The sequence below is a fragment of the Trichogramma pretiosum genome, unplaced genomic scaffold (genome assembly GCF_000599845.2).
Source record: "Trichogramma pretiosum strain Unisexual culture from Peru unplaced genomic scaffold, Tpre_2.0 scaffold5, whole genome shotgun sequence".
Classification (NCBI taxonomy): Eukaryota; Metazoa; Arthropoda; class Insecta; order Hymenoptera; family Trichogrammatidae; genus Trichogramma; species Trichogramma pretiosum.
Window position 1 is genome coordinate 136,190 of NW_019641672.1, and position 24,801 is coordinate 160,990.

General features: G+C 41.6%; 2 protein-coding genes across 2 annotated transcripts in view; one reads left to right on the forward strand and one right to left on the reverse strand.

The window, feature by feature from the left end:
• LOC106650279 (protein Wnt-1-like) overlaps nt 1-20,399 on the forward strand; it is a 41,024-nt gene extending 20,625 nt beyond the window's left edge. The window contains exons 2-7 of the mRNA XM_014368208.2: nt 14,446-14,641; nt 16,919-17,042; nt 17,125-17,285; nt 19,130-19,307; nt 19,382-19,613; nt 19,684-20,399. Of these exons, the coding sequence (XP_014223694.1) occupies nt 14,446-14,641; nt 16,919-17,042; nt 17,125-17,285; nt 19,130-19,307; nt 19,382-19,613; nt 19,684-19,885 (1,093 nt within the window). The 3' untranslated portion in view covers nt 19,886-20,399. The remainder of the gene's footprint in view (nt 1-14,445; nt 14,642-16,918; nt 17,043-17,124; nt 17,286-19,129; nt 19,308-19,381; nt 19,614-19,683) is intronic.
• Nucleotides 20,400-21,822: 1,423 nt separating this feature from the next.
• LOC106650423 (2-hydroxyacylsphingosine 1-beta-galactosyltransferase-like) lies at nt 21,823-24,500 on the reverse strand. The gene is made up of 5 exons (XM_014368408.2): nt 24,362-24,500; nt 23,784-24,290; nt 23,355-23,700; nt 22,878-23,133; nt 21,823-22,807 (listed from the first exon to the last, which is right to left on the reverse strand). The coding sequence occupies exons 2-5, from the start codon at nt 24,140-24,142 to the stop codon at nt 22,302-22,304; spliced, it is 1,467 nt and encodes a 488-aa protein (XP_014223894.1). The 5' UTR covers nt 24,143-24,290; nt 24,362-24,500; the 3' UTR covers nt 21,823-22,301.
• Nucleotides 24,501-24,801: the final 301 nt, after the last annotated feature.

A 24,801-nucleotide genomic window follows, 5' to 3' on the forward strand; every position in this document is an offset into this window, starting at 1 on the left:
GTTTGTTATTGGAAAATTTAAGAATCCACAATGCTTCAAAGATGTGACTCAATTGCCTATTGCTTACACGGCCAACAGAAACGCGTGGATGACAAGAGACATTTTTTCTGATTGGCTACGAAATTGGGATAGACAATTAAAACGCAAAATTTTATTAACCATTGATAATTGCGGTGCACATTCAAACTTAGAGCCTATGAAAAATATTACAGTGGTTTATTTACCTGCCAACACGACGTCTCTGATACAGCCTTGCGATCAAGGTATAATTCGTACATTAAAAGCGTACTATCGAAGAACAATGAGGGAACGGATTATACAAATATTAGATAATCAACAAAATGTCAAAGCCAATGACATTGCCAAGAAGACCTCTCTGCTTGATGCGCTACATCAGATCAAAGAAGCTTGGTCTTATGTATCTAGCGAAACGATAAAAAATTGTTTTAGAAAGGCTGGGTTTGTTAACGGAACTAATGAAATATGTAATATTTCGAGCAACGTTAGCTTGAACGAAATTTATCCGGAAGATATGACACATGAGGTTTTTGACGAGTGGATAGATATTGACGAATGTCTAGAAACCTCTGGAAAGCCAACAGATGATGACATATGCCAAAAATTGGACACAGATGAATCAGAAATTGAAGAGGAAGATGATAGTATAGAACCCGCACCTAATAATCTAGAAATGTTTAACGCATTACAAGTCTTGAGACGAGGAGTTCAACATCGTTCGAAATCCTTTGAAGAGTACTACAAATTTGAAAAATTTATTTTCAAAATAATTGACCAAAAGAAAAAACAAACCAAGATAAATGACTATTTTACTAAATTATAATGGTGTCACATATGATTTGAATAAATATTTAATAATAAATAATTTATTATATAAATTATATATATATATATATTCATTTATAATAATAAATTATTTATTATAATAATGCATAATTTCTCGGATTCAAAGTTATTTATAAGTTATTGCAATCCCTATCGGATAGTAGAATCATCCGCTTAATAGAATGAAAATTTTTGTCACACAGTGATTCTCTTAAGCGGCGACCACTGTATATAACTGCGCGCAAGTTTCTAATCGCCCTTTGTCATTTTTACGCGTGCATTACATCTGCGTTTATTTATGTCCAATATATCATATACTCCTGTGCAATGTCTGTGTATATAAAAGGGGTCCGATCGCGCACTTTGCAAACTGGACACACCAGACTATTCGAGTACGCCTCGTACGATTTTCACTTGGCTATTCGTGCTCCTATGAGTTCTGCGCATTTTTGCCATCGCTCGAATGTACAGTGCATTATTAGGCGCGCGCGTGCGAGTCGTTAAAGCGAAAGATACACGAGGTGTGTACGCGAGGTCTCGCAACTATATATATACGCGAGTGTGATAATAAAACGCCTCCGAAGGATTTATTATCGGTATTTATACATTGTATCATACACCAGGCTGCAGCCGCGTCAAAGCGTCGAGTCATCGGAAAATCCGTCGCGAGCGAATTGCGAAGAAAGAAAAAAAAAATTCATAAACAACGCCGGCCACTGACTTTTAGACCGTGCAGCTCATCTTATGTATCCGCGTAACGTATACAGCGTATAAACGACGACGACTCGCTCTATATATAAATGTATATTAAATGGGCTGGCGCGTGTATATAATATACAGTGGAGGACGTTGGCTCGCTCGCTGCACTTCATTATCGCCCGGCCAAGTTTACGTCTATATAATGTAACTTGACTCGCGGGCCCGAGGTACGTCCATCGTCGTCGTCGTCGTCGTCGTCGTCGTCGTCATGAGCGTCGACTGTGTAAAACATCGTGACGCGTAATATCACGTAGAGAAATATAATGAGGATATTAGAGAAGAACGCGCGTCTTTCTTTCTTTCTCTCTTCTTCTTCTTCTTCTTTTTTCGCGAAAATATTATATATGTATAGGATTTCCGGCAATGGATCTTGAGCGGGGGGATAGAATGAAACAAAAAAGAGACTATTAATTAGCGAGCGCATATACGGTATCGGCTTTATTCGTTTGACGCGCTGCGCAATATTGGAATACTTCGCTGATGTTGCTACCGCTGCCGCACTCGACGTTTCAATCTGGGAAATATAATTAAAGCTCCAGCGCGCTCGTGTTTATGTGCATACGTTAGTCATGGATTACACGGAAATAATGAGACCGAAAGATAAATAAAACGAAACAAAAAAACAACAGCAACAACAAAAATGAAAGTAGTTCAAGAGGCTCGGCGCGAATTTTCGAGTTGCCATTATGAAGCGCGACCCCGTGGCAGCTAATGCTCGACGACGACTACCTACTTTGCTATATCCGTCCAAAAAAAGAAAAGTTATGTAGGCCGCCCGGTTGACTCTTTTCGTAATTATGAAATATGTATTTTATTCACATCCACACAAATACGCGGCCAAAAACAAAATGACGACGATGCGGGTTCTCGCGAGGCAAAAAAAAAAGGCACGAGCGAAAGAAAAAAAAAGCCATAAAATGGCGCTAACGAGCGCGCGCGCAAACGTGTATCGACCCATCGCGTACATGGTACTACGTGCACACACGCACATGCACATCCACGAAATGTGTGCTTGGCGCATTTTTTTATTCGTTATATGCATATTGTGTAAAGGGAGCTCTCTGAGGCCCTGCACTGCACTGCACTGGAGAGAACGAGAAAGAGAGAGAGAGAGAGAGAGAGAGAGGTTACGCTCGCGGATGGGGATGAAGTGGCTACTACTCGAGAGCCTGCGCTACGTACGTTAGAGAGGCACTTGGCTATAGGTGCACACATCGAGCTGCACTCACTGTACGCACGTATGATTCTGTGTAGATGTGTATGTGTGTGTGGGGGGCCCTAAAACGTGTGAGATTTGCCCTGGCAGGGCCACTCGAGTGCTCCACCTTCGTCTATAAGCATGCGCCTGCATGCGTATATCGTACACATAAGGATGGCCTCTCGAACGGTATGCTACCACCGCGTACGTGTGCAACAACGAAGGAAGAAAAAAAACCAGAGAGAGAGAGAGAGAGAGAGAGAGAGAGAGAGAGAGAGAATGAAAAAAAGCCCGATCATGTAACCTTCCTCCCTTCCTCGTGGCGTACGCGTCATTGTATCCTACATGCATGCGTGTTATAAGCTGCAGCCAATGAGGCTGCATGCGCCCCTATATATTTTCTGGAAGTAGAGTTACTGCTCCTTGAGTTTTTTTATTCTTTCTCTCTCTCTCTCTCTCTCTCTCTCTCGCTGTTCCTCTCCGCATCGTTGCGTGGCGTCTTTGTTGCGTTCGCTCTTTTTTTTTTGCTCAACCGTTCGATATGCTTCGGTATATAGCAATTTTTCGCTGCTGAGGATCATTGCGCTATTCGTACGATCGAGCTTCCTTCTCCGCCAGTGCGGCCCTTGTACTCTATGTATTTATTAAAATAAAAAAAGAAAGAAAAAAGCTCGTGATCGTAATTTCGTTCAATCTCGTTTTTCGCGTCTTTCCTTCTCTCTCTCTCTCGCTCGCGGCTCTTCTTCTGCGTAACTTACGATGCGACTGCTCGCCTGTACAAGCGCATGAAATGCGATTTTAACGCGTCAGCTAATCAGCGATTGCCACACAAGACGTTTCTCGGGAGACGCGCACTGCAACGTAGAAGTCATGTTTAGCGGTACGCGTGTTACAACTCCCGACCATTCTCGCGATGCGACGCGGCAGTTAATTGTTCGCCGTTGATGTCTCTCATGGAACAGTATAATAATGACGAACGATAATCACTTTGGGAAATTCATTTGGTTCGGAAGCGGGATCGAGCACGGATGACGATTAATTTAGACAATTCGAAAGAGCTTCGTGATTCAAAAGTATTTTCAAAGACTTTTTATAGCTGCACGAAAGGAGTCTACAACTTTCTTATCGATAAACAGGAGAGCAGCGTAGAAAAAGCTCGCGCACACGATGTACGGAATATTTCATTCATTGAAAGCTTACTGCTGCTGTTCGCGCTTGAATGACAAACCACAGTCGGAGCTTTCGTACACATTATACATGTAAACAGACACAGAGAGCAATTCTTTTATCGCGCGCGCCGTATACGTATATTTCTATATGTACCTCATACACTATAGCCGCATATAGTGCAAAAAAAGCCTGCGTTACGCGCATGAATAATCCATATAAACGCGGCACTATCGCGCGGAAAGATCCGCATCTCGCGAGCTCTGCATCAGTGTGTACGCGCAGACACCCTTGTCCCCGTGCAGTGCACTTGCAGCGATAAGCTCTCGCCACGCGTAAGCCTCCGCAGCAGCAGCAACGGGTACACGAGCCGAGTATAGTACAGTGCGTATTTGTTTCGCGCAATCTCGCAAATGAATATGGCCCGCGCGCATTTGCCGCCACGACGATGCTGCTGCATAGGACATATAAATGTTCATCGTGCTCGCTTGCTTACTTTCGACGACTGGCAACTACGACGACGACGACGACGACGACTCGTCATGTTTTTCTCCTTGTTGACTCTGCTACATGTATATACACGACGCGGGTGGGTAATACGTCGCACAGCTATACCTACTCCTATAACTGCAGCCCTCGTTCGTCGAGCTGCTCGTCGTCGTCGTCGTCGTCGTTGTTGTTGTTAGCTGCTCCACATGTATATTTACTCGCAGCTGAACCGCGACCGCTGAAAAAGACGACGATTTTTCAAAAGGCCTCGACTCGTATACTGTACCTACGAGTAACGTATGCGGATTGATGACTGATAAGCGCACTCGAGTCGAGCTATTGCGCCAAGGATCCCTCTCGAATAATACACAACATAAAAGTCTCGTCTGCGTATATACGCGTACAAGTACAGTTGCTGCCCGCTCAGATACGGAGAAAAAATCCGTTTCTCCTTCGATCTCGAGCTCGTTTTAATACGTCGTGTACCCGCGACACGCACGTTTTTCCGCTACGGTGCAGCGCAGCTATTAATCGAACGTCGAGTCGCGATCTCTACGCGGGCTCGATTCGGAGTCGCGAGCTCGCGGCGTATCTGAATATACCAGTCGATCGGGGGTAAAAAAGAATAATAACGATAATAATAACAATAGCTCGAGCATCCGAGCGAACGACGTAGGCGTACACGCATGTTGTACGAGGCAAATTGCGTAGAAAAAAAGAAGGAAAAGAGAGAGAAAAAAGAGCGCCTCGGTCTCTCGTCGAGCTGCTGTGTAGTACCTGGAGGTAGGTTGGTCGAATATGCACGTTGGCTGCTCCAACGATCCGCCCTTCTCTGCCGTACGTGCGTGCACGGCGAATACAATTAAAGCCGAGGACTCGTGCGCGGGGCTCTCTTTGGAGTTTAATTAGCGCCGTATGTACTCGCGAGCGAGTGCACCAGGGCTGCTGCAGTTGGTGCTCGTTGCCGGTGGTGGTAGTGGTGGTGGTTGCTACTGGTGGTGGTGGTGGTGGTGATGCAACTGAGAGAGAGCACGTATGTGGAGAGGTCCCATTGTGCATTGTAGTGCCCCGTTCCATGTGCAAGTACGTTTGCGAGCCTATCGTACGCGCGCGTGTCAGCCATGACGCTTCTATTCCCTCTCTTCTTTTCTGGCTGCTTTCGCGACGAAATATGGACAAAAAACCGTCGGGAGAGTCGCCGTTCTCGTTTTAATCGATCGACGATAGAAGGCCGATTGATAATGTCGCGTCGCAGGGATTATTGCAAACTCGAGCGACGAATTGAGCCGAAAAATTCGCTACGTTGGAAATGAAAAAAACTTGTACATTCATAAGATTTTTTATTTGCTAATCACAATGGGTTACGTTGTTTATTTTTCATGGTAACATGTGACTTGATACATATAGTATTTTTCTTACTGTCCTACAGCTGCAGTTGCTATCCTGCAGGAGTTACAGGTGGAGCTGTAGTAGTCGTAGTAGTAGTTGCACCTGAAAACAAATGATATTTTGCAAATGATATTTTCAAAAAACTTGACGTCATTGTTTATCCAAGAACTAAACATTTCAAATATTTATCAATCATGAATGTATGGGAAACAAAAATTTTTATAGTGCCCGAATGATGGACCCTAAATAAAACAAGAATGTGCTTACCATTGTTACAACCCGATTTGATACCTTTATCCGACAATTCTTTGATCATTTGATCCGTCTTCTTGATCATAGCATCCAATTGGTCATTTCCGTTTCTCTGGGCCATGGCTTATCGAAGAAAGCAGAAAGTTCGAAAAAAGCGTTAAACAAAATGCCTTCGCGTTAACAAATATGCATACGTACCAACGCAAACGAAAACTGTCAAAAGAGTAATGATCAGCAGGAACCTCATCGTGACGTTTTGCAAAATCCCGAGCACAAAATTGATCCGCCAAAACGCGCTTCACGCTGGATATTGCTGCACCGCGTCGTCGCGTCCGTCTCTTTTATACTGAAAATCTCGTCCGAGGGAAATAAGTAATGGCGAAAAAAAATCGAGACGTGATCTCGCATAAGATCGATGCGTAATGTAGATCGTTTGTTTTGTCCAGAGGAGCGTCGTCGTCGTCGTAACATCGCAATCGATAAGGTCGGCGAATTCGTCAAAACAATCGAAATCCTTGCGAGCGACATGAAAGAAGATCGTGAAAAATACCGAGCTGACCTCACGATATTTTCATGAGAGACCGTGAAAAAAAAACGACGACGAAGCGTCGTTGCGAGACATTTATTTCTAGGCTCGTCCGCAGCACCGAGCAATAAATACGAGGCAGTAAAAATGTCATTGGAATAATGTGCTCGTGCGGCGGCCTCTATCGCGCGTACACACACGTTTTGTACACATTCGGACTTCTTTTCACGAGACGATCCGCACGCGCGTGTGTACGTCAAACGCGTTAGGTCGGCGCGTTATTCTAAGCAGCTGCCGCACGAGATCGTATATTATGTGTACCTTTCGGCATTACGTCGAGAATTCGAGTTGTGTAAACATAACACAATCGCGAGTTATAATACATATACGCTGCGGATTGTCTTTAATTGAATTGACACGCTGACGTAAATTAAATTTTAGCTCTGCTTGATATCGTCATCCTGCCAAGAGATGCCGCTCGAAAATGCGTTTAAGCGATCGGTCCCTGCGCTATAGCTGCTTTCACCGGCTGTAGCAACAATTTTTACGGTTTGCCAGCCGAGCATCGAGCCATTTCAATGGATCGTTAAGCCAAGCAGACCTTTTCATATATACTTCAGCAATGTTGCTAAATAATAAATTCGAAGCTATAAACTTTTTTTCAAGAGAGTTAGAGGTAAAGAGAGAAAGAGATGGCGCTCGGAAAGGGAAATTTTCCCTTTGTTACGATAAAGCCCTTGAAAGGGGGATAAGAGCCATAAAACAGATATTCTAAGTCTTTAAGCTCTTTAGGGGCGGTATTTAGCTTAAACACTATGTGCGTGTCTATATAATAGGCTGCCTATGGGGAATGAGAGAGAAAAAGCGACGGAGAGAGAAAAGTCGATGTTGCAGCGACGTTATTATAGGCGCAGGGCACATACATCCGAATCTCGGACATGAGATGAAAACACATCGATCCAGCGTCAAATATATTTAACTGTATCGATTTTCTTGATTGTCAATTTTGGAGTGTAATGACGATATCGTGGCTATTTACTTTTGTCACGACGAATTCACAAAATGTTTTAGAGTTCATTTCTTGTATAATCGAGTGTATCCAAAAGGCGTCAAAGAGACACGCATGATGTATCATACAAGCTAATTTGCATATTCTTTATATTTTGCTCTTGCGAATGAGGCACGTGTATAATTTAGAGTCGCTCAAGCTTCGAGTCCGTCGATGACCATCGATGAGCCTTTGTATACAAGTGCATGTTTCTTCCAAAGTGTGAATGGGCTTAGTATCAATGAAGAAGAAGTATCGGTTTTTCAATGTACTCCGACTTGCGGTAAATGGAAAATTCCCTGTCAAATAACAATCGGTACATGCTATATTTTTCATCGATCATTGCACAAATTGATATCAAAATTAGTTGATTCCATAGGAAGTCGGTCACTCGTGCCACCGCCCACAGACGAAAAAAATAGGGTCATACCGATCTAGAAAATTAATCGCGCATCCTCTAGCTCGTGCTGCAATATGCATAGAATATACGCGACCGCACTTGCAATTTGCGCTTCGTTTTTTCCATTCGGCTGCGATGCTGCCGCTGCGCAGAGAGCTATGTCACCTTATCTGCGTCGTTCTCGTTCGCTCGTCTCGTCGCCGTTCGAGGAAGCGAATCCATCAAAAGAGTCAATTAACATGCCTCTCTCGCTAAAGCGAGCTCGGCGCGTAGCCGGGCAATCAAAGACTACGACCGACAGACCGACGCGCACTGCTGCAGCCGCACGCAGACGTGTAATGCGCGCATGTGTGGCAAATTAGCAGCCAGCCTCTTTTCTTTTTCTCCCTTTCTTTCTCTCTCTTTCTTTCATCCATTAATGCGATGTAATGCGCGGCTGACCCGTGGCCGAGAGCGCCTCGAGACTCCATATACACTCGATGCCGCGCGTTATGTATCGGAATCTGCATTTCAGCCAATCTGCGGAAGATCGTTAAAAGACCCGAGCCTACTGCGCTGTACCGTTGGGAAAATTCCCTTGTCTCTCTTCCTCGGACGAGGGGCCAGAAAAAAAGCCGCTGTAGCATGAACAGGAGAAAGAGCGAGAGCTTTCGCCGGTAATAAAGATCGTCCAAGTAGTTTCGTAGCAGCGCCGCGCGAGACTCAAGAGTCACGAGGAAAGTTTAACGTGTGCGTATCGCTCGTATTTAATGAAGAAACTGAATTTACGTAGCCGAACACTCCCTAGTGGTATACGAGCCGAGCCAATGCCCGACACATCGATTTCACTTGGGTTATGTATACAAATTCGAAAGCTCCTTTGTCTTGGGTTTTATTTGCTGCAAGCTCGTATAGCTCTCTCTCTCTCTCTCTCTCTCTGCCTCGATGGCGCCGAACGCAAAAGCCCAAAAACATCGCGGCGGCTCACCCCTAGAGCTACGCGCGCGCGCGCGTTAGAAAAAGAAAGCGACAAAGAGGAAGGAAGGGGTTCGGCCGAGCGGAACATTTTAATCCAGCGAGTTACGAGGCCGAAGTATAGGCTTGATTAAGCCTGCACCTCCCGACGCTCGTGGAAGCTCTCTGCTGCTGCTGGTACTCCCCCCGGTTGGTGTGCTGTATATACAGAGGCGCACGCGACACCGGGGGTTGAGGCAAAAAATAAGGTCCGAAATGGGTCATTAACGCAAATTGGCCCCGGCCTCCCGGCAGTCGGAACAAATTTCCAGCCTGTTTTTCCTTATTATATATTTGCCTCGTGCTGCCTGCCCAAATCGTTCGGCTTTCCTCCTCTTCCTTCCTTTGGCCTTTTATAATTCAGCTCTTGTTTTTTTCTCCTTGATTATAGCCGAGAAAAGAACAATGTCTGGCGGAGCGTTTGAGTTCGATGAATCTATATGGAAGAAAATATTCTTGATCAGTTCGAAACTCGAAGGATATATTATATACCCCCCTCCAGTATTAATAGCGATTCTGTTTTGAAAATGAAGGTTTTGTTATTATCAGCTGCGAGCTTGGAGATTGATACCCGGCACGATCCGCGCGTACAATGTGCAGCATATACACGCGCAAGCTCGGGATACTCGGGGTATATAGGCAGAAAGATGATGAGGATAAATCATTAATGAATATCAAATAGCTCCCGCGAGAGAGTACGCACGAGCGAACTCGAAAACTCGAGAGAAAGAGAGAGTACTCGGCGTAATAATGAGCTGAAATCTGAAATATATATAAACACACTCGCATACTTGAAAAAAAATTGAGCGCACGAGTATGAAAAAAGATATATTCTACGAATTTTCATACAGGCGCATGAACGAGCATGCATGCACGACTTTTTTTTTGCTCTCAGCTTTCGTTTTTTGTCGAATAAGTGCACGTACGAATTTCGAAATTATCGAGGCATATTACGCGGTATCATGAAGTGTATAGCGCGAATCGGATAACAGCTGCTGCGGCGCACGCTGACTCGACGAGAATCACAACCGACGCGCATTTCGTATCCCACGCGAGCTGCGCGAACGAAAAAAAGAAATGAGCGATCCTCCCCCCACGCAGCGATTAATCGACGCGGCTTTTTTTCTTCTCCTTGTTATAATTACGCAATCGTGCTTTTCTTCTTTCGAGAGTGTTGAAATTTCGCCGTGAGCGAGTGGAGAAAGAAATAAAGATGATATTTTTCTTTAAATATTTCGTTAAATGCAAACTTGAGCTTTCGCGCTGCGTCGTTCTCTGTTCGACGTTTTTATTGTATTTGTCACTTGGTCCTTTTCTTTCAAAAGGCCTCGCGCGCGCGCGAAAAGAGGCATGCACGCGTTACATACGTACGACAAAATAAATAAATAAATGTGTGACGGACGAGGACAGTATCGCTCGCTGGAAGTGTTAAAACGCATTTGCATATAACTACGCGTGTATAATGTCGCTAAGCGTGTCAGGAGCTCTTCGAGACGTGCGCAAATATCATATATAATACACATACTTTGCGAGAGCGAAGAAAAAATGCAGCTGTATGAGTGCGCAAATATATGTATGGAAGCTTTCTCTGCGGCAATAAATAGGTACGAGGCAAAAGTATGCACGACGAGATTTCGAGGAGTATTGGAATTTACTTTCGATTGACAAATATTCGATATTATAAAAGTGTAGATGAATGATATATAGATTAAAAGAATCGGATGTACCAGTCTGGTAGTGAACGATACCGAAAAAGTTTCGGGCATACAAAGAGAACCCTTTACTTTTAAATAAAAGTAATTATATCGAAATAATTCCATTAACAAGACATTTTGATTCTTTGAGTTTCCATTGACCGACCTTGAAGATGTACTTATACAATTATTTTTACTTTTGCACTTGCAAGTAGTAGATAAAGGTACTGGCCAACTAGTGGTGGAGACTCAAACTGGTATTATCATGTTAACATAGTTGGTTGATCGAAATTTTTTGAAATGTTTGAAGATATTTGAAAGAAGATTAAAGTTTCTATCTCAATCGTATCAGTAAAAATTAAACTCGATGATAAGATATAGATTTTGTTGTGTCGACATAAAAATTATGGTTACGTTGCAGCTCGAGTCTTCGTACTTGCGGTGTATTATCATTGCGACGACAATATTCTACGGCAATTTTCAGTTTCTAGGATACGGTCATGCATAGGTCGAGGCCCGACGTGGATACTCAAAAACAATGCATAGCTCTCCTACAACGTGTCGCGCTATTTTTTTCACGTAATTTTCAAACGGTCGTCTAATTTTTTTCGTTCATTCGCTTTTCCGTATCGAAACTTCAATTAATGTAATGTACACCTCTAGCTCGCGCGTGTATATACTGCAGTGCGCTCGTATCACAACAAAAGCAAATGTGTGCTTGTACGTGTGTGTGTGTGTGCACGGTCTATATACATTTATATAGTGGAATTATATTTGGCCTCGGGCTGTGATTCGAAGCGAGCGTAGTACATACACCACTGCATGTAGCTACGGGCGTGTATACGAACAACAATATGCCGTCCATACACACCGCGCGCGTTATAGAATCAAATAGACATGCTCGTGGGCCGAAGTTGGTCCTGCGTGTGCTCCGGCCAATATCTGCATACATTGCATTTACGCACGTGCATAAATGCATACGACGTATGCCTATATATAATATGCGCGTGCACATTACGTAGCCGAGCAATTAATGAAATGAGAGCGACGAGCAGCGGCGTAGCACGCCGGGCCAATTTTCGTACAATTGAAAACGCACGAATATTTTTTTTCCGGGACGCAAAAACATGCCGCGATGTGCGTGAGTAATAGATGGAACGATAATAATTAGTTGCTGCATGCGTCCACGACGTATACGCATTAAAGCGAATATTTTTCAAGTAATTGTACATTCGAAAGCTCGATTGTTTCTCCAAATTAATTTTTCGTACGCGCTGCTCTCTTTCCCTAATATAATATATCTCGACAATTTCAACTTGAACATAATTGTTAGTTTTTTGTCTCTCGTGAAAGATATTCGTAATGAGAGTACAGCGCACAGACTCCTTACCTCTCCCATGCGTATCCAGCTGATTAATATTGCCTCGGGCGTATAAATGCATCGACTCGTGCGTTAATTCGACGCGTGCAGCAACGGCAGTAGCAGCACTCTCCAACACGTGTAATTCCTCTGGGGAACGAATTATGTATTATACAAAGATATTCCGCAAGCCGAGAGTAGCAGCAGCAAAGCATACATATGTCTAGTACTTAGTGCGTACTTACGTGTATAATTTGCCCGCGAATCTCAACGCTCGCAAGCGATCGCGTCGATTTTTCAAACGAAATATTCGTCTGTATCACGCTGGGCCGTGTCTGTGCAATTATCAAAGTATCGAACGTCGAGTTTTTACTACTTTTTTGTTTTTGTTTTCGATACATAGCAACGTTAATGGCACGAGAGTAAAAACAATAAATATCCATCGTATATCGAGTCTCGAGAGTATACAATATACACAAAGGGCAGCGCCGCGAGTTGTGTGTATACGGGCAAGCGGTTCATGCATCTGTCAGCGGGCCGCCGCCGCACGAGCCTCCTTTCATTCATTCGATTTTAATATTATATACTTACTCATATTATGTCATCGGCATATTTTGCCTCGCATTGTAGTAAGCGCACGAGGAGAGTGAGAGAGAGAGAAAAAAAATGTAAATACGACGAAGAGTATCACGTTGCGCGCGGCCCGACGTCGTCGTCGTCATAATTGTGCCGCCCGCTTGCATTGTGCCGCTCGCAATATACGTGCGTACACACCGCCATTGACAGCGATAGGGCCCAATTTTATAAGCTTATGGGCTTTCATAAAATAAGTTCAAACATTTTTATGCGAGCAAACACGACGTAATTTTTTTTTTTTTTCGTGAGTATAACTAAACAAGCTGTGTGGAATAAAAGCGGCGGCCCTTGATGATCGTGCCACATACTTTTTCTTTTTTTAACATACACATATCAACCTTTGTCATAAAATGTAGCGCGACGAATGAACCCGTGGTGAATAGGGTAATTTTTGATTTGAGCCTAAATGGAGAATTTTATTAAATTATCGCGCATGGCGTTAGATTATGGTGCTAATTTTTGGGCATAATGTATACAAATGTTGTGTAATTTGATATTTATAAAATAAGTAAAAATAATAGCAGTTTGATTGTTTATAAGGAAATAAAATATAAATCAAAGAGGATTTCTATCGGTTGAATCGAGGCGAGCGTCAAGGATTTTCTGCGTATCGTGTCTGTCGAGTGTCATTACGTTGTATATTGCCGACGCTCCGAAGTTGCACGCTTCTATTTGCACGGGTCGAGTCTCAAAACGTCTCATTTGCTATTTTATGAGAGATACATGTTGAATCAACGGCTCAGCTACACTATAAACAGGTCAAAGAAGTACGAAGGATTCGAAATTTCACTGATCGATCAATGGCAATAATGTGGCAGCCACCGCGTTTGAATATAAATCTTGAATATGTGTGGCATCGTCGAGCTCCTGCTGCGCAATATAAGCAGCTGGGCCATTTACTTGGAGAAAATTCCTTATCCACGTTGATTATCTGTGTATCGATAACCATGACGAAAATATTAATGTTTAATGCTTCATGGGCGAGAACAATAGTAGTATCGCAACTATTCAACCCTACCAACGAGATTGAAAAGAAAAGGAAAACCGGTTAATGCGGTCAACTATGATAATAACAGTGTCAGCTGGATTTTGAGACGACGTCGTACGCGCGGTACGCCTCGATACGGCCGAGATGTATAATAGTGGTGGCTCGTCGATGCACATTTAATATCGTATCGCAGCTCGTGCGTTACGAGCCGATCAATCGCGAGAGCTCGAGCCGACCTGTAATTGAGCGCGGCGAGCGAGACACGACGTCTACAACGCGTACATTACAGGTCGGCTCCGAGCTTCGACTTAATCGGCGAGGTGTGATCTCGACGGATCTCGTTATTAATAAGCAAAAGAGACGTGACGATCAGGCCGAACGCGAGCCACGTGCGCTCGATTTATTACTCTTTTTTGCTTCTTTTTTTTATAATCGAATGATGTATACGTGCTTGTATACGCAGCAGTTTTGAGACGTCCATGTCTCGTTTAATTGGTCGAGTATAATTTTCGTTCGAAAGCGAACCTCGCGGTTTTCGAAGTGAAACTTCTTTAGTTTAACATCAGGGTATGACAGAGAAAAATTTAACATGATAATCCTAGGAATTATGACAGAATCTTTCGTGGCCTGTGATTAACAGACGCTCTAAAGAAAATCGAAACTATGTTGTGACTCAATTATTAAAATTATATTAAAATTTCAGGTCGCTCGGAATAGAGCAGCAACGCGTGGAGCCACGAGTGATAAGCCACCCTGGGCATCATGATCTCATGAGCGTCGACTCGATGTCGGCCCAGCACAGCGTGCTCGGCCTCTCGAACGCCGAGCGATACTGCAAGAATGCCCATCTCACGGCTAAGCAACAGGTCATATGCATACAGTCACCGCAGGTTTTACAGGTACCAAAAAAACTAATTATTACTTTTTCGAAGTGGACGCGGAGAAAATTTTAAATAGTATATTACGTGACAAGGGACGAAAGTCGAACTTCCGTCCCTGCGAGGTTATGCACCCGAGGCGAAGCCGAGGGTGCAAGCTCGCAGAGACAGGCGTTTGACTTTTGTCCCGAGTTGCGTATACGATTTTTCTTTATCCCCGCTTGAAAGTACGTTTGCTTAACATAGTTAAGAAATATTTTATTAAAAAAAATTGTATCCATGAATTTACGCTTACATGGCAAAGCCCGCCGACATTTGCGGCCCAAGCGCAGCGAGGGCTGCTGGTCGACGGCGGGCTTTGCAACAAATATCATCAATAATAATGTTTATTAGTACATAACTAATATTATTAATAAACAATTGTAAATCATAGATAACTATGGCGTTAATAAAATACAAACGATCCCGTAAAGTATAAGCATGAATTAGTACCATATCAATTAAGTAATTCACTCAATCTGAGGTAGACAAGTAGAAACTTGAGTGACCTAGAATAACGTTTAAAGTTGAAAGAATTTTTCAAAATATATTATAAAAATTAACATATTTTGACTGTCTTTGTTCTCTTAGATCTCATTTTTTATTGCAACTACCATCTTTAACGATTTAAATTTTGGATTGGAATTGAATGTAATGAAATGTGTACGTCAAATTATGGCTATTCAAATTTGATACTTCATAGAATTGTTAGTCTTTTAATATTTATTCAATTTGGCATATGTACGTCATAAACAAAGTGAATATAATTCATCTATTGCATAGTCGAAACCAAACGATAATTGAAATGTAGGTTGCCGTAGTCATGGAGATAATAACTTTCGCGCGGTATTGTCGGGGAGCAAAAGTATTACTTTCGTCCCCGAATTCGAAGATGAAAGTACGTACTTTCGAGCATGGGATGAAGAAAAATATAATCGAAATCAAGAAATGTTTAATCTCTATTGCAAACAAAAGCAAAAGAGATTCGTATAGTATTGAAGTGATAAAAAAAAATAAAGAAAAAATTGAGGGAGCTCAGGGAGAATAAGTACGAAAATGATTGTCATTAAATTAAAGCGAACTGAAACGAGCGTGCTTAAATTAAGCCGCTGCAATATATGATTATACGCGCGTACGAAAGGTCCGAGCGGTGCGTTGCACGCGGAGAACTCAAAGCCCAGTCATTTGTATCACTTTTTTCCCGAGGCGCACGCATTTAAAAGGGCACAGCTCGCGATGAAGATCTCCATTCGAGAAGAACAACGAGCAAATATATACAGGTGTATCGTTCTTAATTTCACTAAAACGTCCGATAGCTGCACGAATTTTCATACGAGCGCATAATGCACCAATTACGCCTGAAAGGCTTCTCCTATTTCGCGCTACCGCCGAGTATAAGTGTAATGGCTATTGGTACACGTACCCATTTCCCCGTGCTTCTAATTTAACTTTTTTACCCGGCTCTATTTGTGTTTATACGGTACGTATACACGGTGTGCTTGCGCGGGTACGCGGCGCGCAAGCTTCGAGCTTTTTTGCCGGGATTTAAGCGCGTCACCGCAGGCAGTTTGTTCATCCACGACGCGCTGCAGGTCTGTTGATGCTGCTACTGTTATATGTGTGCGGTATATATATAGTCGTGGAAAGACGGCTTTTTGCATGGCTCGTGAAAAATGCAGAAAACGTCGCAGGCTGCAAAAAAGGAAAAGCCAAAGCCTTGAGCTACATTTTTCTAGCTCACTAGGGATACGAATTTGTAACTGCTCTTGGAGCTTGAGCTCGGCAATGTGCCCCGGTCCCACGTTCCTTAGATTGATAAATCGCCGAATTAGACGAGTGTTTTGTTTGTTTTTTTTTTAACCCGGTTCGCGAGGTAGGACGCGATTATGTTTAATTGAAGTTTTTCAAAAGTGTGTCGTGCGGCTATACCTATAGGTGAGGCGATGCGCGCCTCCGGCGCCGATTTTTCTTGTACTTTTTATCACTATTTATTTCCGGTTGAAATATACGAAATGTACACTCTACTCATCAGGATTAAATTCGTTTGAAATTAATTGTACTCTTACGCGAATGTTTTTTAACGATTGAATTCAACAAGTTATTCACTTAAGACTTCAAAGCAATGAGATATTTTAAAAAATGATTGAAAAAATGAAAATTAATCAATTTCAAACCTTAATTAGAATAAGTTGGAAAATGATGTCGATAGATTCAATTGAGTATGATCAATGAGTATAAGCTTTAACATCGTGATTGCAGGCCATAAGCTCCGGCGCGAGACTGGCCATCGAGGAATGCCAGCACCAGTTCAAGGGCGCCAGATGGAACTGCACCGTCGATCCCGACAGCGCCGACAACATCTTCGGTGGCGTCATGCTCGCAAGTACGAAATCTTCCCATTCTATAAAAAAAATCATGCGATTTTAATTCTTGTAATTTTTTTTTTTTGTCGGTCGACTCGACAGACAGTCGAGAGGCGGCGTTCGTGTACGCCATATCGGCCGCCGGGGTCGCCTACAGCGTGACCCGCGCCTGCTCCCGCGGCGAGCTGACCGACTGCTCGTGCGACAATCGCGTCAGGAGCCGGCAGCGATCCAGCAATTGGCAGTGGGGCGGCTGCAGCGAGGTGAGTTCCATATAAGCATCGAATGTATCGCAGGCGGACACGATTGACGAAACCCATGCACGTTAACGCAGCTACTCGGTTAATTCGCGTATCGTACATGCGTGGACAGCGTAAACACGCGAGATCATATGTATGTTCGGCGCGGTGTCCGTGTATGTACTTTGTACATAGATGCCTCTCAAGGGCAAGCGAAGAACTGCCTGCGCAACCATAAAAACGAGAGAAAAAAAGAAAAAGTGAGCTTGAACGTTGCACGCTACAAAGTCGGCTCTCTCGCTCTCTCTCTCTCTGCTGCTCCACGATGTATGCGGCTGGTATACATTTCACCGAGATATATAGGTGAAGCATATGTGTGTATCGTCGCGAACGCACAAGCATATTATATGTACCTATAGGTAAGATCGCACACGAAAGCTCATAGGCTGTTGCAGTCGTTGTCGTTGTACACGATATCGTACCGTGCGTATGTGTGTATGTACGCGAGGCAGAGCTCAGGCCGCCGCAAAGTCGAGTCGATGCTCGCCTCCGACGATTTGTAAAAGCCCTTACGGACATGTCGAAGCGCATAATGTGTAATATGCGCCGCTGCGTCTATAATACCAACCGCCGCGTGTAGCTGTACGGACTACATATATATAGCTCCCTCCGGAAGAGGCATGAGAAACCTATTGCCGACGCGACCACGTAAGATATTGCGCGCACACCGCGTCTGTGCTTAGCATCGATTTGTATTTTACTTCTTCGAGTTTTTTTTTTATGTTAAATTATGCGACTCGGTGATGAAGTACGAATGAAATTTAGTCGTTTGTTATGTATCGAGGAGTAGCGTCGTTTCTTAGACGATCTGAACAAGCTCGGCCATGAGACACTGTACATCGAGTAGAACGATACTACTCGTCGACTGCACTGCAAGAGAGAGCTGGCAGCCGTTAATCCCCTTGTAAGCTCGCGATGTCTACAAGGGGTCACCCGTTCACGCGAAACGCATTCGTTTTAGCTCACCCTTCGCTCGCACGCACATCGCCAACGCGTATATACGACTTGCACGTATCACACGCACGAGCTGCTCTTACATACATGTATCTATTTTTTACGATACAATACTCGACGACGAAAATGCATAGATAGACGCTCGAAATCGCGAAAGAAAAAACTGCCTGACGCGCGGCCAGCTGGAAAGACACACACAAAGACCATTTTTAAGGCTGCAAAGGATCGTTCCTATATAAACGCGCGAGAAAAAAACCGAGGAAGCTGGACGCGATAAGATCCCGACAAATATTGGTAAAATACGAGAGAGCTTGCAGGTGCGCACGTGTTTTATATAATAAGGCGGCGCGCAGCCGGCCGGCAGCACCAAACGCGCTGCTGCGAGCTGTAAGTATACCCTCCTGTACGGCACGAGAACGCTCTTTTCCTTCGAGAATTATGTAAGCGCCCTCGCACAGCTTTGAATTTGTCCAATCTCCTGCGTCCAATTTTTTCTTTTTTCCTTTTCTCGGGCATATATACGCGCGCAGCTTTCTTTCCCCGTCTACGTGTGTACACACAAAGACGGAAAATGTGTCGCTGCTCTTCGCTGGGGAGCCAGCAGCTTTTACCCCAGCTGTCACATAAAAAAAAAGGAAACTCGACGCAAGCTGCTGCGCGGAGGATACGAGCCGCGTTCGTATATCCTCGACGTATATAGGTATAATAATGTAGTTTGGGGCCGATCTCGTCGATTAAAGATATCGCGAGCTGCAATTGACGATCGCGCGTTAAATTTTATCGGCCCCGAGCTGCCGTTAAAAAAAATATATAAGATATATATAATATGAAATTGTCGTTTTGTTGGAACGCAGGACATTCACTTCGGGGAGCGATTCTCTCGCGAATGGTCGGAGGCGGGCGAGGAGCCGGTGAAGGACGGGGCGATCGACGGACCCAACGGACTGGCCGGCCTACTCATGAGGCGACACGACAGCGAAGCAGGCCGCAGGGCCGTACGTTCGCGCATGCAGAGAGTTTGCAAGTGTCACGGTGAGTAACAACGTCGTCGAAACGACTAATCGTTCATTCGGGACTCATACGCGTTATATCTCGTCCCATAAAAGGAATGTCGGGCTCGTGCAGCGTGCGGGTCTGCTGGCGCAGGCTTCCCCCGTTCAGGGCGGCCGGCACGGCGCTGGCCCAGCTGCACGAGGGCGCGGCTCTGGTCAGACTGGCGCAACGCGGCCCGAGACGTCCGGCCCGCCTCAAGCCCGCCAGGCCCGAGCTCAAGCGGCCCAACAAGACCGACCTCGTTTACTTGGACGACAGTCCGGACTACTGCGAGCGTAATCTCACGTAAGTCGATTTCTCAAAGTTCGCTCGAGTTATCATTTGGGATTTTGGATTAAATTTGCTTCGTTCGCAGACTCGGCATACCGGGCACGCGCGGCAGGATCTGCAATCGCACGAGCCTGGGCCTGGACGGCTGCCGCCTGCTGTGCTGCGGCCGCGGCTACCAGACGCGGGTGCGCGAGGTCGTCGAGAAGTGCAACTGCCATTTCATCTGGTGCTGCGACGTCAAGTGCGACATGTGTCGTCACAAGCGCGAGGAGCACATCTGCAATTAAACTACTCCGAGCGATTTTACGTTAAACTAATGAATTCGGCCGCACCCAAGCGCGTACTTCGTTATATATCTACGACGAATATTTGTAATTTTTCACCCTACGTAAAGGCAGCAAAAACTTCCGTCGATCTATGGAAGCAAGTGCTGCAATAATGTTGAGCACGTAAAAAGACTTGCACATTGTGTCATTTATTAATTAGGAAATTGAAGTATGCCAAAATAACTCCGAATAAACCTATAATTTCTTTTTCTCTCTTTGTGATTTTCGCAACCAACGATTTAAAATACACTAAATACGAGTTTCGTGTACTGTTTTTATAAAAAGTATGATATTTTCCTAACACTCTACCAATCGCATGCATGACATTCAATTCATTCGAGATCTTCTTTTTTTTAATAATCCTTCAAACTCTTTTTCTTTTTAAATAAAATATAATATAATCTTATAGCGATTGATGTTTATACAATTAAAAAATCGAAAAACATAAAAACAACACTGCCATTACATGACTCTGCCAAGTACATGAATCTCGCGTCTCAATGAATGAAGCGAGAAACGAAAACGTTTACCAGTATGAACAAATTTTATGTATATACAAAAATATATATTGATAATTATACACCATATAGTTGTAGTTAATTTTTTTTTATACTCTTCGACGTACTTACATTACTACGCATACATGTATTATCGTAATGTGTATATATGATTGAAGTAAATATAATTATCTTATTGCATTATTTCGTCGTCGAATCGATTCAGTTTTATCCACGTGTTTCGATGTCAACGTGTAGGCAACTGTAACGTCGACGTTATATACTCTCATGTAGAAAAATAAATAAATATTGTATTCAATATAGTACGTCATCTTTAAGTAGTCTCGCGATGCATCCAGGAGTGTTTCGCGTGAAATTATTGTCATTATCAATGCATTTATATATACACGTCCTTGTCTACGAATATTTAAAGTAACGAATTAACTCGAGTGAAGAGTTCAGTCATTTCGTCTTTTTTATTCATAATATAATAATTAAATTTAATATAAGTGTATGTGTGCAAGAATGATGAGAAACGCTTCTTCATTTTAATATTATGCAATTTTTATAACGCAACATTAATCGGTACCAATTCTTAAAATAAATCATTAAATTAAATTAAAACGAAAAATAAAACGTCCCAAAATGTAGGATAATAAGAAATGCGTGTCAGAGCTTTATTGCCGTTGATGTGTCATGAAAGAAATTATTCATTTTACGAGTGAAAAACAAAAATGAATTTTTTCGAGGTATTATGCGAGGTACAATACCGAATGCAAGCTTAACTATTAAGATCCAAAAAACAAGCGTTTTCAATTTATACTCACTCTAAAAAAATTATATAAAAATTTTAACTATAATAACGTACATGAATGTATTAATGTGCCAAATGGTATTAATATAGGCGAGTTCATTGACGAAACGAAAAACTGCAATGAAGTCCGCGCAGAACAAAAAACGAGCGAGTCTCGTTACGCTCGTGTATAATTAATAATTGTTATTGAATTACAGTATTGAAATTTTTTAAATTATTTTTATTATTTAGACTTTCTAATTTCGTAGAGAATACCCCTTATTGTTTATTTTATTTTGTAAAAAAAATTGATTAATGTAATATTTTTTTTTATATTGTTTCGATTAAAAGTTAAACGACCGAAAATGACATAAATTTGTAATATTTTTGTTTTTGCAAGTTCATTACCACAATTTGCCAACAAGTATGTGAATCAAATTTGTTCAACATTTGAAATTCAATCATGTCATATTATTCCGTCGAAAAGCGGATTTCAATAAATGGACATATAGGAAATGAAAAAAATAGTAGTTCTTAGTATATGTACGTATATTTACACGCATGATCTGTAAACTTTTAATTGTATTTATAAATACACCTCTGCAAAAACAAACATGTGCATTTTTTATTCTCAAGTTTTTTAGTTGGTAAAATATTTATCACATTGCGAAAAAGGTAAGTTATTACTTTATAATATAGAACTTAGTAAATTGTAAAAATAACCTTCGATATTTTGGCTTCTTGATAGTTTTACAAACATTATTTCATTCACTAAAACATTTAATATTAATAATATTAATTGCACGACAATTTAATTTCAATACGATTCAGTACATCCTATGAACTAATTGTAATTTTAGTAATTCTTCATAAGTGTATCATATACTTCACTTTATCCTTGAATGAGAAAAATTAATTATTTGCTAATTCTTCTCACAAAAAAAAACAGTTTAAATCGGTAAAAAGAATTATTTGAAATTGTAAAAAGTTGTGCAAAAATACGAATGACTAATTGAAACTTGGCAAGTATAAGATACTTTTTGTTCAACTGTTTATTGTTGTGCATCAAAACTTTTTATTCATATAGTCAATTTCGATGCCTCATTTTTTTGTCTTTTTTCTTCTGATGTTCGCTTACATCTTGTGTGATAAAAAAAATCACAGTGGCAATAGCAGTAAATAGTACACCAAATAGAAAGCCAACAATGGTCTGCCAAAATTCAGCATATGTTGAAACTTTCTTTGGTAATAACAAATTTCTACCCTCATCATTATGTCGAGCTATGTAACGAAGCCAATAAGTGAGACGGTCCATAGCGTGATTAGATCTATCACGTAGAGCTGTTGAAACAAGCCTGGCTTTTTCTCTATAACTAGTATTTTCATGAATAGTTTTTATAAGTTCGACCAAGTCGTCTGATTTTGAGGTGTCTAAACGCTGAGTCGCAGCAAATCCTAATTCTACAGCTCGTTGAGCATTGCGTAACTCATCAACATTACGAGGTAAGCAGATAAGAGGTGTACCATGGAATGCAGCTTCAAGAAATTCCGAATCCGAGCAGTGGCTCAATACAAGACGAACCCTTGAGTAACCTGAAAATATATTTTATTTATTGAATATCTTGCATAAATAATATTTCAATAAAAATGTAATCTGAAATACCTATAAGATCTTGACGATCAACGGTTTTATGAACGGCTAGGTTTTTTGGTTTATTTTTTATTGAAACATGTTTATTTTTCCATACTACAGCCATGCCTTGTCTATCAGATGGTAGTTTTTCAGCAATTTCAGTTACCAATGTATCATAATCAGCATCTAATAAAACAACAATAGAGCCTGACCGATATTCTACTAAAAATTTTTGTAGATCTTCAGCTGGTAGTGGCTGAACTCCTCTGCAATGATGACATCCAATCTATTAAAGAAAGCACACATGATATCAATTATTTATAATCACAATTGATTTTTTTCTGTTCATATTCAACATATTCCATGCATTATATTAAATTCTTAATACAGTAGTCAGCATGGTTCTTAATATTATAATTGTCAAACCACAAGACTAGCTTATTTTAAGAGAGATACTTTTTATCATTTTACAATTAATTTTTGTTGGTTTCAGTTTGTATGACTTACCTCTGTTACCAACTGAGTTAATGGAGCTGAATTCATTCTTAAAACTGGATCAGCTCCCCACAGAACTAGTTGCACATTTTTATAAGAACTATCTAAATCAATATTAGCTTGAGGTAGCCTTGATTTGATTATTTTCTGTGCTGGTGTAATGTAATTCCTTTGAATGGTGAACAATAAATAGTTCAAATTTAAATTTTCAATGAAACTTTGAACAAAGCCAGTTTCATGCAGTGGTAAAGCCATCCCAGTTTTAACAAAAGCATAAATTTCTTCATCAAAACCTCGAGCCCAAACAACAGGTATAGAAGGTATTGATTCAATCCATGGTAATAAACAAGCGTCATGTCTAAAACAAACGTACCATTTGATAGAGAACAATTTTAATTGATAATTATATTGAAATAAAGAAACTCTTAAAAAATACAATACCTCATTCCTGGAAACACTACGAAAGTGGGATTATCTAATCTCCTCTTTAACTTGTTATCTGAAACAACGGCATCACATAGTTTCAGGGCTCTTTCTTCCTTACTATTGTTATCCTTAAAAGTTGCATTAATCCTAATAATATCAACATCGATCATGTGCTCGTAAAAGTCATGTTCATCATGTGCTATTACTAAAGTTGTTTCAACTCCCGATTGATCCGACAATGTATGAGCAAGCAAAGATAAATCATAGACATCTTCAAATGCAAAGACAATTGCTGAATGAGGTGGTACTATCATAGACGATGCCACAGCTGAATGCACAAACAATGCACAGCTGACTAAGTGAAAAAACATCATTTTTCTTTTCTCTCATAAATTTTCAAAGACTAAGTGATCAAATTGTATTCGTAGCAGTATAATCCAACGAATCGATCTCAAGCTTGAGATAATACACTAATTTCATTACTTTACGTATAATCAGTAAAGTAGCCGGTAAATTTTCATTCTAAAACACAAATTGTTCTTATATTACATGAATTCTTAAAACAAAATAGTACGTTCAATTATAATATATACCTTAAACCGTGAAATAATTAGTATTTCTAATCAAAATATGACACCAAACTTCGAATCACCTATGTGTAAGTTATTAATATGAGTTTCTTGTGAGCGTAATCATTTTGACACCTACACTTTTTCACAGTAACCGCCGCACTGCCGGGAAACGTCCGGTGGCCATTTGACATCTTTCGATGTTGGCGCATTCGAGACTCGAGTCTGTGCTCGTAGCTAAGGAGAGGGTATAAGTTGCGAGTCACGTGATTACAAACTGATACTTAACATTATTATCTATACAATATTTTCAAGCTTTTGTGTTTAACTGTAAACATAATGCTAATGTTTTTTTCTCATATTATAACTATTTGAAAATGTTCTGAATGTAATCATATAAACTTTTGAAAAATAAACAAAGTACGTTTAATTCTGTCACAAAACCCTTGTCAGATTAAACATGA

What these genes read in the sequence shown, in the direction of transcription:
- LOC106650423 (XM_014368408.2), bottom strand. Translation starts at nt 24,142, where the DNA reads ATGATGTTTTTTCACTTAGTCAGCTGTGCATTGTTTGTGCATTCAGCT. An exon ending in GTAGTGTTTCCAGGAATGAG is followed by an intron (nt 23,701 to 23,783) that starts GTATTGTATTTT and finishes CGTTTGTTTTAG; the next exon opens with ACATGACGCTTGTTTATTAC. An exon ending in TGATCGTCAAGATCTTATAG is followed by an intron (nt 22,808 to 22,877) that starts GTATTTCAGATT and finishes ATATATTTTCAG; the next exon opens with GTTACTCAAGGGTTCGTCTT.